The sequence below is a fragment of the Magnolia sinica genome, chromosome 6 (assembly GCF_029962835.1).
Source record: "Magnolia sinica isolate HGM2019 chromosome 6, MsV1, whole genome shotgun sequence".
NCBI classification, from domain to species: Eukaryota; Viridiplantae; Streptophyta; class Magnoliopsida; order Magnoliales; family Magnoliaceae; genus Magnolia; species Magnolia sinica.
The window spans coordinates 96,539,667-96,558,880 of record NC_080578.1 but is presented as its reverse complement, the minus strand read 5'-3'; the positions used below and the strand labels follow the sequence as shown (position 1 = coordinate 96,558,880).

General features: G+C 39.4%; 1 protein-coding gene across 4 annotated transcripts in view; it reads left to right on the top strand.

The window, feature by feature from the left end:
* The first annotated feature begins 4,799 nt into the window (after window positions 1-4,799).
* The window catches only part of LOC131249175 (uncharacterized), a 74,429-nt gene continuing 60,014 nt past the window's right edge, over window positions 4,800-19,214 (top strand). The window contains exons 1-8 of one of the 4 annotated variants that reach the window (XM_058249786.1): window positions 4,800-4,963; window positions 7,030-7,162; window positions 12,976-13,237; window positions 14,516-14,720; window positions 15,328-15,418; window positions 15,526-15,671; window positions 16,913-17,156; window positions 18,452-18,556. In XM_058249786.1, the coding sequence (XP_058105769.1) occupies window positions 7,034-7,162; window positions 12,976-13,237; window positions 14,516-14,720; window positions 15,328-15,418; window positions 15,526-15,671; window positions 16,913-17,156; window positions 18,452-18,556 (1,182 nt within the window). In that variant the 5' untranslated portion in view covers window positions 4,800-4,963; window positions 7,030-7,033. Of the gene's footprint in view, window positions 4,964-7,029; window positions 7,163-11,821; window positions 11,922-12,975; window positions 13,238-14,515; window positions 14,721-15,327; window positions 15,419-15,525; window positions 15,672-16,912; window positions 17,157-18,451; window positions 18,557-19,214 lie in introns of those variants that run through there. The other 3 variants (XM_058249789.1, XM_058249787.1, XM_058249790.1) reach the window with 3 other exon arrangements.

Here is a 19,214-nt window from a genome sequence, read left to right as displayed (position 1 = left end):
ACTGGCCATCCCTTATACGACCAGCATGGTGGTTCTTTAAAAAAAAAGAAATTAATTTTTTTCTGTAACTTCTTCTCCCTAAACTCTTTGTCCATTTTTTTTCTTTGTATGGCTCCATCGAAGGACTCCAACGATTCTACTTCGTCTCCTCTTGATGTTGATCTCAGACACTCTGAGAATCTAAGTCTGAAGATTACATCATCTCTTCTTACTGGTCCTAATTTTCTATAATGGTAACAGGCTGTCGTATCTTTATTGGCGGTAAGCGTAAACTCGGCCACATCACTAGAACCCTTCCTCGTCTTAATGATGGAGATCCGAAATAGGCAGATTGGGAATCAGATGACATGATTGTCATGTCATGGCTATGGAACTCCATGGATGAGAATGTCCAGAGTGACCTTCTCTTCTTAAAGATGACAAAAGAAATTTGGGACACTGTCCACGAACTCTACAGCGATGCACACAACATGGCCCGCATCTTCCAGTTGGAGAAGGAGATTGCATCTCTCCAACAAAATGACAAGAGCCTCATGGAGTATTATGTCAAACTTCGCAGTTTATGGGAGGAACTCACCTACCATGACAAGGAGGATACTTATTGTACTCGCGATGTAGTTCTTATCAAGAAATGGCAGGAGCGACGACGGATCTTTAAGTTTTTAGATGGTTTGAATGATGAATATGATACACTCAAGCAACAAATTATCCATAATGTTGAGTCCATGACATTGAATCAGGTGTATGCTATTCTAGCTAGAGAAGAGAAGAGGAAGTAGGTTATGACTCCATCCATCTCGATCACTCAGTCTTCCTTACAGGTTGATGTTCATACTTCTTCCTATCGAGCACGTGGGTCTGGAGTCTGTGGTCGTGGTCGCAATTCTCTTTTTTGCACTCATTGCAAATACACCAATCATATGGTTGATACCTGCTGGATCCTTCATGGCAGACCTCCAATGCGTGAAGGTTTTTCTCGTGGACGTGGTCGCTCATTTGGTGGCCGTGGTGCATATTTTTCTACTATTGAATCTGAAGAGGCTCCATCTGATTCCTCTACTAGTATGGTTCCAATTTCTCAAGAAAAATATGATAGTCTTGTCGCTCAGAAAGCTGGTCTATTTGCTTCAAAATCTTCAGCTACTTTCAGTTCTGCTGTGCAAGGTACATCCACCATTACTCCCTCTTCTCAGCCCTGGGTCATTGACACGGGGGCTACTGACCATATGACTGGTATGTCTAACATTTTCTCTTTGTTTACTCCCAGTTCTACTTTAGGTTCTGTTATATTAGCAGATGGGAACCTTATCCCTATTACTGGGTCAGGTACCGTTCCTCTAACTTCTATTATGACTCTTGATAAGACCATTCTTGTCCCAAGTCTTGCTTCTAGTTTACTATCTGTGGGCACCCGTACTAAACAACTTAATTATGCTGCTATATTTCTTCCTTCTCATTGTACATTTCAGGATCTGAGAACGCGAAAGATGATTGGTGGTGGACGTGAAAGTGTTGGCCTATATTGGTTTGATGGGGCTGTTCAACCCTGTGCGGCTGCTCATCTCATTTCTGTTAATCATGAGGATATTTATCGATGACATTGTCGGTATGGCCATCCTTCTTTTTCAATTTTACATAGTTTATTTCCCTCTTTATTTCTCAGCATAACATTAAGAAATTTCAATGTAGTACTTGTGCTTTGTCTAAACAAATACGGGTTTCTTTTCCTTTGGTTTTAAATAAACATTCTGTCCCTATGTTTTCTTTCATTCAATCCAATGTGTGGGGACCCTCTCCTGTTACTTCTTCCATGGGGTTTCGTTACTTTGTCTCTTTTATGGATGCCACCACCAAAATAACATGGATCTATCTCCTCAAAAATAAAAGCGAAGTTTTTAAAATTTTTAAGTCCTTCCATGTTTGGTTGATAAATCAATTTAGTGTCACCGTCAAGATGCTTCATTGTGATAATGGTGGAGAATATCTCTCTATTGATTTTCTTACCTATCTTCGCCAACATGGCATTGAGTCAAACACTACCTACGCTTTCACTCCTTAGCAGAATGGGGTAGCCGAGAGGAAAAATCAACAATGGCTAAATATTACTCGGTGTCTCCTTACTGAGATGCATGTTCCCAAACGATATTGGGGAGATGTCGTTCTCATTGCATGCTACCTGGCCAATCCACTACCTCACTCTGCTCTCGATTTTCAAATTCCTATTTCTATATTCAGGAAAGTGCATCATGTCACTGATATCCCTCTTAGGGTGTTTGGGTGCACCGCTTATGAGTATGACTTTTCTCCTTCTCGCACAAAATTATCTCATCACTCCATTCCATACATGTTTGTTGGGTATTCTCCCATCCAAAAGGGTTACAAATTTGTTAATCCTGATACTGGCCGACGTTATGTCACCCTTGATGCTTCCTTTTTTGAGTCTCTGAATTTCTTCTCTCCAAAGTCCTCAATTCTTTCCTCATCCCCTCATGTCACTCCTATACCCTTTTTAGATCCTCCATCGTCTACCCCGTTACCGGTGGATCCCTCATCGCCTTCATCTCCTCTATCATCTATCACACCTTCATCTCCTCCTCATTTCTTACCACCCCCACCTCGCCATTTTACTCGGCCCAATACTAGACTAACTCACCTACAAGATTACATTTGTTCTCAAGCATTGTTACCAGCACCACCACATGCTTCTCATCGCCAGAAGAAGTGGAGTAGCACCGATGCACCATTACTTCCATCACCATCATCCACGGCTTTGGGATCCATTTCTTCATCGGACCTTCCCGCTTCTCTATGGAAAGGTACTCATCCTTCTACTTCTCATCCTATCCACTGCTTTGTTTCATATCACTTGATTTCTCCCTCCTACAAGTCATTGATTGCCAATTTGGATTCCATATCTCTCCCTACCCAGGTGGATGTTGCCTTAGCAGACCCGAATTGGAAGCATGCCATGATGGATGAGATGACTGCATTGGAGAAAAATCAGACATGGGAACTTGTTGATTTACCTACGGGAAAATAGGCGGTGGGTTGTAAATGGGTGTACACTCTTAAGCACAAGCCCGATGATACTGTTGATCGGTATAAAGCTCTGCTTGTTGCAAAAGGCTTTACTTAGACCTATGGCATCGATTACACCAAGACGTTCGCTCTAGTTGCCAAAATAATTTTATTCGTGTCCTTTTATCTCTTGCAGCAAATTTGGGCTGGTCACTTTATCAACTTGATGTAAAAAAATGTATTTTTACATGGTGATCTTCATGAAGAAGTCTATATGAGTCAGCCACCCAGTTTTCGCCAAAAGGGGGAGGAAAAGAAAGTGTGCCACCTTCGCAAGTCTATATATGGCCTCAAGCAATCACCGCGTGCATTGTTTGAGAAATTTACTCATGCAATGAGAGATGCATTTTTTCACCAGTGTAGCTCAGATCATTCTATCTTTTAGAAATGCTCGACAAAGGGGACTACAATTGTTTCTGTTTATGTCGATGATATTATCGTCATGGGTGACGATTCACTTGCAATTTCTAGCATCAAATCCCACCTTTCTTGCATTTTTGAGGTAAGAGACTTGGGATCTTTACGTTATTTCTTGAGCATTGAGATAACTCGTTCTCGACATGGAGTCTCCTTATGTCAGCGTAAATATGCGCTGGACTTACTCACTGAGACTGGAATGATTGGTTGTAAGCCACTTGACACTCCTCTCGAGGTCAACCATCAGTTTACTTCATTGGATGGTGAGGCCCTCTCTGATCTCGGACCTTATCAACGCCTCATTGGGAGGCTTATTTACCTCACTATTACCAGGCTGGATATTTCTCATGCTGTGAGTGCCCTCAGTTAGTTCATGCATTTGCCTCGAGTTACCCATATGGATGTTGCATGTCATGTGCTTCGTTATATCAAAGGCTCTCTTGGCAAGGGTCTCCTTTATTCCAAGTTCGGTCATCTAAATATTTCTGCTTTTTCTGATGCTAATTGGGCCGGTTCCAAAGATGACTGAAAATCTACAACTGGCTATTGTTCTTTCGTTGGCGGTAATTTGGTGACTTGGAAGAGCAAAAAGCAAATGGTTGTGGCACGCTCCAGTGCCGAAGCTGAGTACAAAACTATGGCACAGACCACCTGTAAATTACTTTGGCTGAAGAAATTTTTGACCGAGATCGGTTTCTGTCATTCTACACCAATGCAGATGATGTATGATAACCTATTAATATCTCCAGAAATCATGTATTCCATGAGCATACAAAGCATATCGAAGTCAATTGCCACTTTATTCGAGAAAAAATCAAGGCTTAGGAGATTGTTACTCCATATGTTCGCACAACAGACCAACTTGCTGATGTGTTTACTAAAGCTTTACCAAGAGATAGGCATATGACTATTTCTTCCAAGCTTGGATTGTCCGACATTTTTGGGCCAAACTTGAGGGGGAGTATTGAAGGAGAAGCGGTCAAGGGGACACATCATCCATCGGGGACGTAGCTCGTCCTTATCTCTCTACGTAGCTCATTTTTATCTCCTTATCTCTCCACATACCTCATCCTTATCTCCTTATTTGTCATTATCTCCTTATCTCTCCACATTGCTCATTCTTATCTCCTTATCTCTCATTTACTAGAATTTCTTATCTTAGTTTATTTCCTTCTTACCCAAGGTTGTATTTTAGTATAACTAATATAAAGATTGAGAGCATTACTCAATTCTCTTTTTTCTCTCCTCATTCGAAGTATCAACACTATGTCTCGTTGATGCACAAGAAACCCTATGAAGTTTCTTATAGAGATTGAACGCGCATTTAAAAGAATTCATTTTTAGCTGGTGTTTCCTCGATTACTCAAAAGATCTTCTTAAATCAGTGAAGTGGTTACCATATTCGATGGATTTTACCACGATGTTGTCGATGTATACATCTATAATCATGTCAATCATGTCGTGGAAGGTGACGTTCATGTCTCTTTAATAGGTAGCGCTAACGCTCTTCAACCTAAAAGGTATCACGATCCAGTAGTAGGTCCTAATTACATCGGAGCACTAGAATGTCATCTTTAAAATATCTTATTCAACAATGAAGATATGTTTGTATCCTGAATGACCGTCCATGAATGACATAATCTTATCCAACGGTCTTATCGATTGACTGATCTACCTGATAGTTGGGCTTCAATTTGAAATCTATGCATAGATGAATTGCTTAGCTTGATGGTTACTTAAGTATATATTGTACAGTAAAAGGGTATTAGTGATGTATGATATAAGGACTTATTCTAATGTGTATGTGTGTTAATATAAAGAACTTTGGTAAATTAAATGATAAACCTACATGTAAAAATTGTTTAAATCATTATATCGACACACTCATTTAGGTTCGTACACATGGTGAATGATTGGGTGGGAGATTAGCTTAGTTGATGAATAATATTATTAAATGTTGGTGTATTATATAAGACTAATACATCAGAATCTCGATGTTTGATAAGAGCGTGATGATTAATGAATACATGTATCCCAAGTATAAACGAAAACCAATTATACACATGGCATATATGTAACATATCTCTACCTCGTGGGATTCATCGGTATTGTTTAGGCCTTGGTCAGTCCTATACCAATCTTAGCCGCTTAAAGCTTTAGGGCCGTGGCCCACCTTAGCGTAGTTCTAGCCGTACGATTGCCACAATAATTTAAGCTTATGATATGCTTATAAAAGACTTTTAGATGAGTTCAGATCCTCTGTTATTAGTCAAACAGGGAGTCCCTGATTGCTTGCTTTTCATTGATCTACGTCACTTGTTTACTTAAAAGAAAAAACAACTGGACCTCAAAATATTATAAAAATAAAGGAAAAAAAAAGAGAAAACGAGAAAAGAAAAAACTCAACTGAAAGAAGAGTGTTCAGATCCTCAATTAAAAGAAATAGTTTCTGGAGCCCTCTTCACTCCCTGATCTCCCTCTTCTCTTCCTCTTCTCTCCATCTTCTCTCTCGCCTTGTTTCCCAGCTTTTCCTATTCTCTCTTAAGATTTCTGTTAGGTCAAGATCTGGATGACGAGGTTATCTATGTAGTCATGGATAATGCTAATATGAAACATGTATGTGGGACTTTGCCCATTCATTAAGTGATGTAATCATTTATGATCAATGCTAAATGTTGTTACAAGCCACAAAAGTTTCGATTATCCCACTGTTTCCTGTGGTATGGTCTACCTTAAGCTTGCCCATTCTTCAATTTCTGCTCATACCATGAAAGAACCTATAAAAATGGATGAATGACGTAGATAAAACACATACATCATAGTGGGCCCATAGAGTTTACTCAGTGTAATTGTTGCTCATTGAGATGAAAGGTCTTATGGAAACTGTCTAAAGAACATGGGGTCTTCTATATAGTGTATATTCCATTCAATCCACTCAATTGTCGCAACACACCTAGATGAATGGATTCTCACAAAATTAGGACATCGCTGGTTAGCAGCGACCCCGATCCAATAGGTGGGCGCAATCTCTAACTGTGGGGCCCACCTTGTTGTATGTGTTGTATATCTATTTTGTCTATCTAATTTTCTGACTCATTTTAAAATATGAGCCAAAAAATATAGATATGTATGGATCTTAAGTGGATAACAATGGTGGTATTAAACAATTATCATTGAAAGCTTCCTATGATCTAAATGGTTATTTGCCATTCAAACCATTGGTGGATCCCGTAGGAGGTGCAGATTAGGTACCACCCCCACCAAGACCTACCTAGAGATAGACAGCCATACCAGGAACTTTGTCCGGCCCATTGTGATTGATCATTTTAGGGCATTCATTAGGCCATTCAAAACTCCAGTGGCCCACAGATTATATAGGATTTAGGGATGATTTTCGTCAATTGCACTCTTAATGATGACTCTTTAGTTTTATTTAAAGTGTTTTATGTTGGATGATAGGTTATATATGTTTTTTATAAATTTTTTTATTATTTTAATCATAGTCCTCATGTTAAATATCTCTTAATATTATAGGTCAATGGAAAATAGAGGTCTTATGACTTCTTGCACGCTATGCCTGGTGGATTCTATGCCTCAATCACGACATGATATAAACATCAACTCTGAAGTAAAAATTGGTATAGATGATCCAAACATGGATGAGAAAGTACCAAATCCAGAAATTAGTATGGACAAAGAAAGATGCATATGATTTCTATAATAGTCTTGGAATGAAAGTCGATTTCGGTATTCGGTAGCATAGTATAAATAAAGACAAAAAGATGTGTATTGAAAATGAGAGATTTTGTTTATTTCAAAGAAGGTAAACGTTCATTTGATAAACGTGATGTTAATGTGGAGAATCATCGGGATGAAACAAGATTAGGTTGTGAGGCACATATGAAAATTAGATTGGGAGTTGATGATAAATATCATGTTACTGAGCTAAAGATTGATTATAATCATATTCTTACATATCCTGAAGAAGCTCATTTGTTAAGATCACTATGAAAATTTACTCATGAAGTAGTTGCCGATAACCGTGATAATTCAGGTATAAAATCAAAAGCAACATTTGATTTCATGACTAGACAGGCCGGTGGTCGATAGAATATTGGATATAATTTGGTAGATTATAAGAATTATTTACAAACGAATGTGACAACAATGAAAAAAATTGATGACGAAGGTTTTTTGATATTTTTTAAAAGAAAACAAGATAAAGATCCAATGTTCTTTTATTTTATTCAATTTGATATTGAAGACTGTATCACCAGCATTTTTTGGACAGATGGAAGAATGATTTTAGATTATGAACGTTTTGGAGATGTGATTTGTTTTGACGCGCCGTATAAAATAAACGAGTATGGACGACCTTTTGCACCATTCATCGGTGTTAATAATCATAAATAGACAATTATTTTTGGGTCTGCACTCCTCTGCAATGAAACGATAGATTCTTTCAAATGGTTGTTTAAAACTTTTTGTGATGCAATGTGTATTAAAAAAAATCCTAAACCATTCTCGCATATCGAGATAAGGCTATATCAAATTCAATCAAGACAGAGTTATCAGGAATGGTTCACTATATTTGTGTATGATATATGTTTTAGAACACGTGCAAACATCTAAGTCATCTATTTTGTTCTTACAAGTCGTTTGACAATGATTTTAATATATGTGTATATGATTTTGATGAGGAATATGAATTTCTTCAGGCGTAGAAAAAAACGATCATGAAATATAATCTTACAGATAATATATAATTACAACGATTATTTGATGAAAAAGAGAAGTGAGACATTAGTTTATGGAAAGAATACTTTTTGTGCAGATATGAAAAGCACCTAGCGTTGTGAAAGTTTAAATAAGGATTTGAAGAGATACTTACATCCTAACCAAAATATAATCAAAATTTTTTGAACATTTCGAACAATTGGTGGATGATAGACGAAATGCAAAATTAGAAGCCAATTTCAAAATGAACCAGAGTTCACCAAATGTGACTTTTCCTCTTAGTATCCTGAAGCACCCAGCTAATGTATATACACCAACCATTTTAAAATTATTTCAAGCATAATTTGGCGATAGCCTTGATCAAATAGTGAAAAAAGTAGATAAGTCTGATACGTTCAGAAAATACCAAGTTTTGAATAAAAGAAATCATAGTCTTCACATTGTTACCGTTAACTCAATGGACAAGTCCATCACTTGTAGTGGTAGAAAGTTTGAATTCATGAGTATTTTGTGTTCCTATGCATTAAAAACTATAAATCATACCCTCACAAATATCTCGGATAAGTACATTTTGAAAAGGTGGACTCGAGAAGCTGCTTCAATTTCATTCCCCTCATTAAGTAGTGGATGTGACTCCAATAACAAAAGTAAGAAATCGCAATTCTGACATTACAATAGTTTAGTTTACAACTTTATGAAATTGGCAACGATGGGGTTGTGAAAGTGAAGAAGCATTTGAATGTGCTTACAAGAATTTAGAATGGATGTTGCAAGATTTGAAAAAGATATTAAAAGAAAAAGAGAATGAAAAAAAACCTCATCACATGTTGAAAGCCTAAGTAATGAAAAAGGCATTCAAGTTTATCGGGTAAAATTTGAAGTTGATGATGTGCAGTAAAGAAGCGAAATTATTAAAATTAAAAAAGAAGTTCATGAGAAAGCAATGAAAAGTTACTGTATCAAAAGAAAAAACGCTGAAATCTTCGAAATAAGATAAAATACTCGTGAAATTAAAATATATGAGAATTGTCGCAATAGATGTAGAATTAAGAGTAGTTTAAATAAAGGAAAATCGAAAAGACATTAATAGAAAGAGCAGAGAGATAAACCAAATCTAGTCCATCCCAATAAATAGCCCGCATTAGTATGCTCTAATGTTTAATCTTCATTTGCTCAGGTAGCATTTCGATTACTATTATATCAATGAAAATTTATTTTATAGTGAAATTGAAATTTTGTGATGAACTTAATATTTACTTATATATAGTATTAAGGATACAGTAATATTGAGCCACTCCCCATGTTTACACACTATATACCGAAAGCACAGATTCAACAACAAATCTCTCCTTTGTAGTGTCAACCACAACTATTTTCTTTCATAAATCAACCATACGCATATATCTAGCATGAAGTTGATTTAAATTTCCATACGATCTATGGAAAGATCTTGTCTTACAAATCATGCCGTTTGCCTCATAAACCGGCAGTTAAAACGGTTTCGATTGGACTGTCCATTTGCTTCTTATATTCTAGCCTTACTTAGACATTGGATGCCTGGTTCTGAGTTCAAAACATCCAGAAGGTGTGTCCCACCTGATGGGCAGCTCAGATTTCACACACGTGTGGATGGGCAAACCTCACTTATGCATCCCAGAACGTGCATTATTATTGGGGCCTCTTCGGCTGCCGACAAATCTCATTCTCGGAAATTTATCGGGAGATTTTCTAATTTAGGGGCTTTTCTCTTGTTGGGAGAATCTTCCCAAAAAAAAATAGAAATTATTTTATTCATATTATTAAATAAATTTAAAATATAAATATATATCTACGCGACAAATTCCCTTAAATTTTAGTATTTTTTTGAGTTAATATCGCGATGTGCAATATTTTAAAATCTAACGAGATTTTAAAATATCACGATAATATCGTGATGATAGTCAAATGTATTTGTGGAGATATCATAGCGAGTTATTCAAAATATCGGAGAGATTTGTCACTGTGCTCTTTAGAGAGCTTTGCTAGAATACATTCCGATGTATTGAAATACAATATATAGGCACCTCATTCTTTGAATCAAGATCATATTAAAATGATCCAAACCGTTTATATTTTTATCTTATCTTTTTAAAATCAAATAAGATCTTAGATTATGATTTTAAATCCCTTTCTGACTTGGATGTTTTGATATGACCATGAACGGTCACCAAAACCTTTGTAGAATAAGAAAGATGAAACCTTCATAGAAGATTTTTCTTGGTCATACCCCATCCAATGAGATCCCCTATAAAATAAACGGTTTAGATCATTAAATAAATCAAAAATAAACGGCCAAATCTCGATGCGTCTTGTTGAAATACGTCTGGATCTAAATCACGTTCATTTGGACTCTCCGACGACCTCGCTGGGCGTCCCTTGAGCATGAGAAAATTATCACTGTGCACGCCACCTTTTATCCAGCGTCTTTTATGAACAGTGCAAAACTTACCTTACCAACTTAGAACTTGTACGTACGGAAGAGCATTTGAGGACGAAAATACCTCTGTCCGTACGTGCATTGCTACGTGAAAAGCAGAGGTATTTTCTCCCTGAAATGCTCTGTCCGTACGTGAAAGGTCTAAATTAGGAAATTAATTTTTGGACTCTTCATAAAAGACGCTATATAAAAGGTAACGTTCACAGTGGTAATTTTCTGGTATCCGGTAGATCCATGACTATGGGGCCCACCGTAATGCATGTTTTATATCCACGTCGTTCGTCCGTTTCTTCAGCTCATTTATGGAATGCTAAAAAAATAATTGAAGCAGATCCAAAGCTGAAGTTGACCACACCACAGGAAACAGTGGAGATAATGGCAACCACCGTTGAAACCTTCCAGGGCCCACCATGATGTTTATTCGCTGTCCAACGTGTCTAATAATGTTCATGAGTTCACAGAGAGCAATCTGGATGAAAGTAAAACACAAATATCAGCTTGATCTGCAACTTTTGTGACCCCAAGAAGATATTAATGGCGGGCATTCAATCAATACCGTTTCCTTTGGTGTGGCCCATATGATATTTATATCTGCTTAATTTTATGGATTATACTGTAAAATAATCTGATTAAACGGATGGACGGCATGGATATTAAAAATAATAATAAAATACATCAAGGTGGGCACCACAGTCACGGATCCTCCTAATCCGCGGTCCCCTACCCACACCCACACGACTTAGCTCAATCCATGCTACTCGCGAGTAGCTATCTGTATGTATATCATACTCCTCATATATGCCAACTTGGCATGTGCGTGTGAGATTCGGGCCGTTCATCCGGGGAAGGGCACAACGTATGTGCTTTGTCCCAAAACCCACGCAGCCGCTGTCATCAGGTGGTCTGCGCGTGTACGTAAGAACTGACCGTCCAAAATGATTGTAGTTGTGACCCATCATAGTGGATCTATCATGGATCATTTGAAGTGGGGCCCACCTGTGGACGACCCTCCTTGTTTGGATGGCTAATCTCGCAACTAGATACAGCATGGGGGAGTGTGCAGTTCTCACGTTCACTTGTCTACCCTTCTCATCTACTTAGTAAGTCTACTCTCTCTCTCTCTTCTTGGCTGCCCTTCTCGTCTACTTAATAAGTCTACTCTCTCTCTCTCTCTCTCTCTCTCTCTCTCTCTGTTTGGAAGCTCCTTGCTTTTGTAAGTTCTTCTTCTCTGAATTTCTTCTCTTTTGGAGAATCTTCCATTTTGATTTTGATTTTGATTTTGATTTTGATTTTTTTTGGATGTTTGTAGCTTGAGGTTTGCTACGATGCGTCGCGACCTATTGTTTTATGATAGTGGGACTATGGCTGTTGGATCTCGGTCCTAATACAATGATCCAAACCGTTTGTCATGGGACTCATCATAAATTGGAGATACCCAAAAAAAGAAAATTCTCATATTGATAATGCCAACCATTCTTTAATTATAACTCTTTTCCTTTCAACATGGACCATCTCCTGGACTATTGCTCACCATTGTTAAAGATTTTCATGGTAGCCATCATCCACTATGCCTCTTGTCAGATCAACGGTTTGGATCATTTCAATATGACCCTGAATTTCAACGGCTGTAGTCCCAGGTCACCAGCTACAAGAAGTTCAGATGCATTTTATGCAGATATAGCATTATGAAATGCAGGTGGCATATCCGATCTTTCCATCAAGTGGTCACATTTTTTAGATCTTCTTGCATTTAAGGACACAAGTCTAAGACTGATTTTCCTCTAGCCGTCCATTTTTTTTCAATGCAGCCCACCTTGGGAATGAAATGTTCTGATGTTTTAAGCCATTAGATCTAAACAGTGTAGACTATCTGATGGAAACTTCAGATCTAACTCGCGTGTGGCACATTGATACTTGTTCTTGGTTGCAGTAAGGGCAAATAGATGGACGGTCCCGATTGATCATTTGATCCATGCGTTTTGAACCATTGTCTATCCACAGTAGGAGCAAGTAGATGGACAGCACCGATTGATCCACCGTCCTGTAACTGGTACTTATTTGATACTCTGGCTGTGCATGCCACTTGATACGCAGCCACTTGAGCAATCCTAACCTTGCCAGATATTTTCATTTTTAACCGTCAATTAATGTCCACTAATCACAGTCAGCTAATCAAATAAGTGCAACCGTTGGATCGTGGTACAAACCTAGTCCGGTCGGGTCACCAATCGGGTCTGGCTCTTAATTTTTAGCATTTCGGATTTCAGGACCCGAAGCAAATCGGCGTACATCTATCTGACTTGGAGATGGTAAGATTTAGGCTCTGTTTGTGGGCCCTTCTTTTGCTATGTTGTGGGGCCACAGATGCAAAATCAACGGTTTACATGAAGTATAAAGATCCTAAGCAGCCGATCAATGTTCGGATCAAAGATCTCATGAAACGGATGACTCTAGCGGAAAAGATCGGTCAGATGACGCAGATCGAACGGTCAGTAGCGTCTGCCCAAGTGATGGAAGACTTCTTTATCGGTAAATATCGCTACATATCCTTTTTCTTGTACATATGAATCGTGCTGGGCCAGATCTTGCACGTGTAAGATTTAATGGATGAGGATGTTAGGTCCCTCATCTTTCATTCATAGTGGGGCCCACTAGATCAACGATGTACTCACCAGGCCATGCATTTCATTAACTTAAGCCGTTTGATAATCCAGTCATGGGTGGCCCATGCACTACTACCCCACCTATTAGATGATCCTAGTCGTCCAAATGAAAGGAGACAATTCCGAATCGAAGGGTTTATATCGAGCTGAGCATGGTACTACTCGATTAGGTTGACTCAACTCGTCTGACTCGTTGAGATCCGACTTGATCCGAACTGAATGGGTGAGTCGATCTGAACCGAATAGGCTACACCCAATTCGAAATCAAATTGAGTCGAGTTTGAGTTATCTAGTAACTTGACCTGACTCGATCTGATTAGACTTGACTTGTTCCAAAACCCAACTTGCTTCAGGTTTAGGTATATATAAAAAATAAAAACCTAATTTCTAACATCTTTTAACCCTACTTGCCGCACCCGATTTAATCCCAAACTTTCCCTCTCCCTCCCTCATTCTCCTTCTCTTTCAACCCCAGTGGCCACCCACCACCACCACCACCCTCCTCCTTTCTCTCCCTCCACTCCCTCATCTCTCGATTTGACTTGGTGTTAACTCAACCCGACTCGGCACTTCTGATCGAATCAGACTCAGTCCGAATTAGTCCAGGACAGACCGCACTTAGATCGGGTTAGGCATGCTGGACTTGGTACCGAGTTAGAACAAGTTCGAGTCAGGCCTATTTCAAAACCAGATCGAGTGGGGTTAGCCCTGACTCAGTATGACTCCACTCGATGCCCAGCTCTAGAAACTTATATCATCTGATGGGGTAGATTTTTGGGGGGAATATTCCATCCATCACGTGGCCCAGCGCTGTATGAATGATCGTGATTGCTCGATGGTGGGCCCCACTTATGAGTCGGTCAATGCAAAGTACAGAAGCTGAATCGAGGCTCTATTTCCTCTACGACGAGTTAACGAATAGATCTGAGCCGTTCATTTTTCTCCCATGATCCTTGTTGGACCTGGTAGAGCCCATACCGTCCATTGTAGACAAACAGGCCCAGATTGGCATTGGACCTGGCCCATTTATTATTTAGGAAGAAATCTGAACCGAGCCTGGGCCATGGCCTGAAAATTAATCACAAGCCCAACCAAAGGGCCAGACCGGTTGATTGACTGCCCAGATACATCTCATGGTTTGCAGGGAGTGTGCTGAGTGGTGGAGGGAGTGTACCAGCTCCACAGGCCTCGGCCCAGACATGGATCAAGATGGTGAATGAATTCCAGAAGGGTGCAATCTCGACCCGCCTCGGGATTCCGATGATCTACGGCATCGATGCCGTCCACGGCCACAACAATGTCTATGGGGCTACAGTATTCCCCCACAATGTAGGGCTCGGAGCCACCAGGTAGGTACATACAACAGTACGAAAGTAGAAGGCCTGAGAGACGTTCATCAGGTGGGCCACACTGTTTCGAGGCCTGGCCCAAGAAATCAGGCTCCTCTATTCATCAGGTGGGCCTCACTGTTTTGAGTCCTGGCCCAAGAAATCAGGGCTCTTCAATTCATCAGATGTACTGAAAAAATGTCTATGAGTCGACAAATCGTATGTGTGCAACCACATAATTAGTGGATTTGGCCTGATCTTTTGGATGGATCAATTGTAAAGTGGGGCCCACCTGATCTACAAGGTGGGGCCCACCTGATGCATGGATCCAATGCTAGAACAAAAAATGATCACATACACCCCAGTGGAAGAAGGTAAGCTACTATCCACTTCATGGTGAATGCACATAAGTCCACAACATCTGACCCATGCAAATGTGGGGCCCACCATGAAGATTACCCAGTAAGAAAATTGGGCCGTTTCAATGATAAGATGGGCCCAACCAATGAAAACAGTGAACGATCCAAATCTGACCATCAGACGGTCTGATTCGACGTATAAATGTGGCCCAACTGATCTAGCAGAGAATCTCAGCCATTATCATGATGAATTTGCCATTGTCCATTAGGGATCCTGAGCTAGTGAAGAGGATCGGTGCCGCGACCGCTCTCGAAGTTAGGGCGACCGGCATCCCTTACGTCTTCGCTCCCTGCGTCGCGGTAATGTACCATACCCGATGGCCAGATCACCATTAATTTTACGGAATTCACTCAGACACTGATCGGTTTTCTTTTTGTATGGTCATGATCTTCTCTTCTTCTGAAAGGTTTGTAGAGATCCGAGGTGGGGCCGCTGCTTCGAGAGCTACAGTGAAGATCCAACGGTCGTCCAAGCAATGACAGAGGTCATATCTGGCCTACAGGGAGAGATCCCTTTAGATTCTCGAAAGGGTGTCCCGTATGTTGCTGGACGGTAAGATCAGTAACCTTGTTGAAGAGATATGATCTGGCCCACTCATTATAGATCAAGGGATGGAAGTGGGCCCAGTTCAAACTGGGCCTTGAATGGCCTATTTATTATTCGAGCTTGTAATTTAGGCCCGAACCTGAACATTAGCCCAAGCATGGCCCATTGGATTGGGCATGATCGTGGACCGTACCATCCTGGCCCATTACTTCCTCTGGCCCAACATGGCCCATTCCTACCATTTGGGAAGTTTTGCTGTCTTTCTCTAACATTCCAAATCAATAAACTTCACTGCATCTGAAGGACACTAAGAATTTTACTGACTTTATTGCCCGAAACGCTAGGCGGGCCGTCCATCTTATCGGCCCCGGACGCAGGGAAGGACGTGTTGAGGTCGAAATAAATTGCTTAATACTTAAAAATGAGTTTATAACCCTTTAAATAATGTTACCAACCTTAATAAGAAGTTTCAGAATCAAACTACAACAAAAACTCTTAGAAATCATTACTTAATATATAGTAGACTTACTATTTATAGGCAGTCAAGATTTCTACTAGACCTTGCAGTTTTAGGCCAAAAATAGTAAGTGCCTATTTGTCCCTTTTTTATGTTGGACAACTCTTAAAGCCAAACCAATAAAGAATTACAATTAAACCAAAACTTACTAAAAATAATAAAAACATAGATAAAATAGGATTTCGACTGTCAACCTGATGGAATCTGGCAAATTTGGCATGGGCAACCTGGCATGGTGGGTTAGCTAGGTGGCTAAAGTAGCTTCTCCTACCCCAAAATCATATATGATACGCACCTCGGATAACTCATTCCGGTCTACGAGATATGCCTGTTTTAATGTTTTGGCTGTCCGGATCACTTCCATCTCTAATTGGGTATTTTCTGGTCCATCTTGGCCATGAAATTGTTTGCGACCTGCTCTACGTCAGCCCCACCACCAATTCTTCAATGGAAAAAAAAGCCCACCAACTTGACTGATCGACATGTGATTTTCCATGTCCTTGATGGACCTGTGCCCATATTTTTCCTAACTCATTGTTTCTATCCCCCATCAAAACACATGATCATTCTATTTATTACAATCTCTTCGTGGGTCCCGTCCAAAGTGTATAAACATTGATCTAGACGGTCCAGATCGTCGATCATGTGGCCCAGTGGACAAGCATTGGCCAATCACATTCCCTACTCACAATTTTTATTGATTTATCTTATCTTCTTTTTTTTTGGTTAGGAATAATGTTGCAGCCTGCTCTAAGCACTACGTCGGGGACGGCGGCACAACGAAGGGAATCAACGAGAACAACACAGTGATTGATTTTCATGGATTGATGAGCATTCACATGCCTCCTTACTACAATGCCATCATCAAAGGCGTATCAACGGTCATGATCTCTTATTCTAGTTGGAACGGTGTAAAAATGCACTCCAACTACAAACTCATCACTGATGTCCTCAAAAACAAGCTCCGGTTCCGAGTAAGCTCGTCCGACCAGCTTTTTTTTTTTTTTTTGGAGTGTTTGGATGCACAAGTGAACTAAATTGCAAAACATTTGGTTGAAGTAAGAGCAAATGACAGAAACTAATGGTTTCTGCACATGTGGAAAGCCAAATTGTTGATCTGGACTGTTCATTAGTTTTGGCAAACTCTTCTTGGATCACCATAAAAATTCATACAGATCAAAGGAAGTTTTCCTTATCGATCGGTGCAATACAAAATCAATGGCGTGGATCATGTACAAATAAAAGAAGGCATAGTAATCAATGTGGATAATCCAGTAGCTAGAGTTCATTTTGGATAATGGATAGTGTATGTCCTCAAATAACCATGAAAACCATCCTTGTCGTCTAAGCCATGGTCGTGCGTCCCATACAACGAACCTTCTAGAATGAGTTTAGAATGTGATATTATTTAGATTCATGTTGAAAGTTACGGTGTGTGTCTGTATTTAACGTGTTATGTAATTATTCTTTCTTATTTGAATGGACCAATAATGAGAGCACAAAATTCTAATAATAAATTTGATTACAAGTAAAACAAAACCCTAATTATAAAATAAAATAAACGAAAGCCAAAATTTAAGAAGTTAAGTTCCTTCATTCAATGTGTTCATGTTACTATAAAGAGACATTTGGACCTACTGGATGGTCTAGATCAATACTACCCTTCAAAGTCATGACCAGTTAGGGCTGTACACAAAGTGAGTTAGCTCGGTTAGCTTGCTCGGTCGAAATTTTTTTTTAAAAAAGTTCGAGCTTGACCAAGCTCGACTCAACTCAAATCAAACTCAGATCGAACCAATGATTACTTTGATATCGATGTTGCTCACCTAAATGGTTGTTGTTGTTTTACATACAATAAGAAATTGAAAGTGTCAAGCTGAGTTAGAGCTGGGTCAACTAGTGGCCGAGCTGAGTCAACCTGTGCTAAGCTCGACTCAGTTCAACTCATGTACACCTTTATGGCTATTAGAGTTGGGAGTGAGTAGTGTATCATACTAAATTGGATATGAGCTCCAGCATAAGTTAATATGCTCGACGAGAGTCTATATTAAGTAAAGATATATAAATCATTTGTCTTTTCTCGTTCTATTCAATATGGGACTTAGTAAATTCACGAAAGGACAAAAATCAAACCGGAATATTAAAATTTTCAAACTTCCATGGATTTGTTGAAATACACATAAAAATCTACTATTATTCCAATTTCATTTTTTATCCCATAAGTTGTTGATGATGATCATATACTGATCCCATTGATGTTTTCTTTCAGGGTTTCGTCATCTCTGATTGGCAGGGCATCGATAGAATGACATCTCCACCACATGCGCATTATTCGCATTCTGTCTACACTGGGATACATGCCGGCATTGACATGGTTGGAGTCCGTCATCGCTGCATCTGAACATGTCCAACACAAGCACCACACGATCACTAATGTCGACCTGGGCCCGTTTTTAAGACATGGGTCATTTAGTGGGCCCCGTCATGCATGGGCTCATTAGGTGGTCTACATGCGTGCAATGAATGTGAACCATTGGTTGTTTTTATCATGGGTGGCCCACCCGATGATCGGAACCATAAATTATATTTGCATTTGGCTGGCCCAATGGCTGAATGGTTCAGATCATTCATTTGTGGGGCTTCCAAGTAGCATTCTTCATCTTCTCTACAAAAAACATAGTAATGAATTGAGTGAGTCAAACGAGTTGAGTTGACTCAGTCGAGTGCACACTCAGTTCCCATAAAACCAAGAGGAAAATAAAAAGGAATGATGATCTAAAATGTACACGTGGCATATATATGTGACGATCTGAGCCGTTCATTCATTATAATGTTTCATATATACATCATGGACTAAAAATCACAATGATCAGACTATCTTGACCGTGCAAGATGTAGTACGAAATCATCTCTTTTCTTATTCTTGTACTAAAGTTTTTGAAATGGTTCAGATTGTCCGTTCAATTCAGGCCATGACTGTATCTCTTAACTCTGCATCAGTATTAAGTGCTCAAAACCGAGTTGACTCAGTT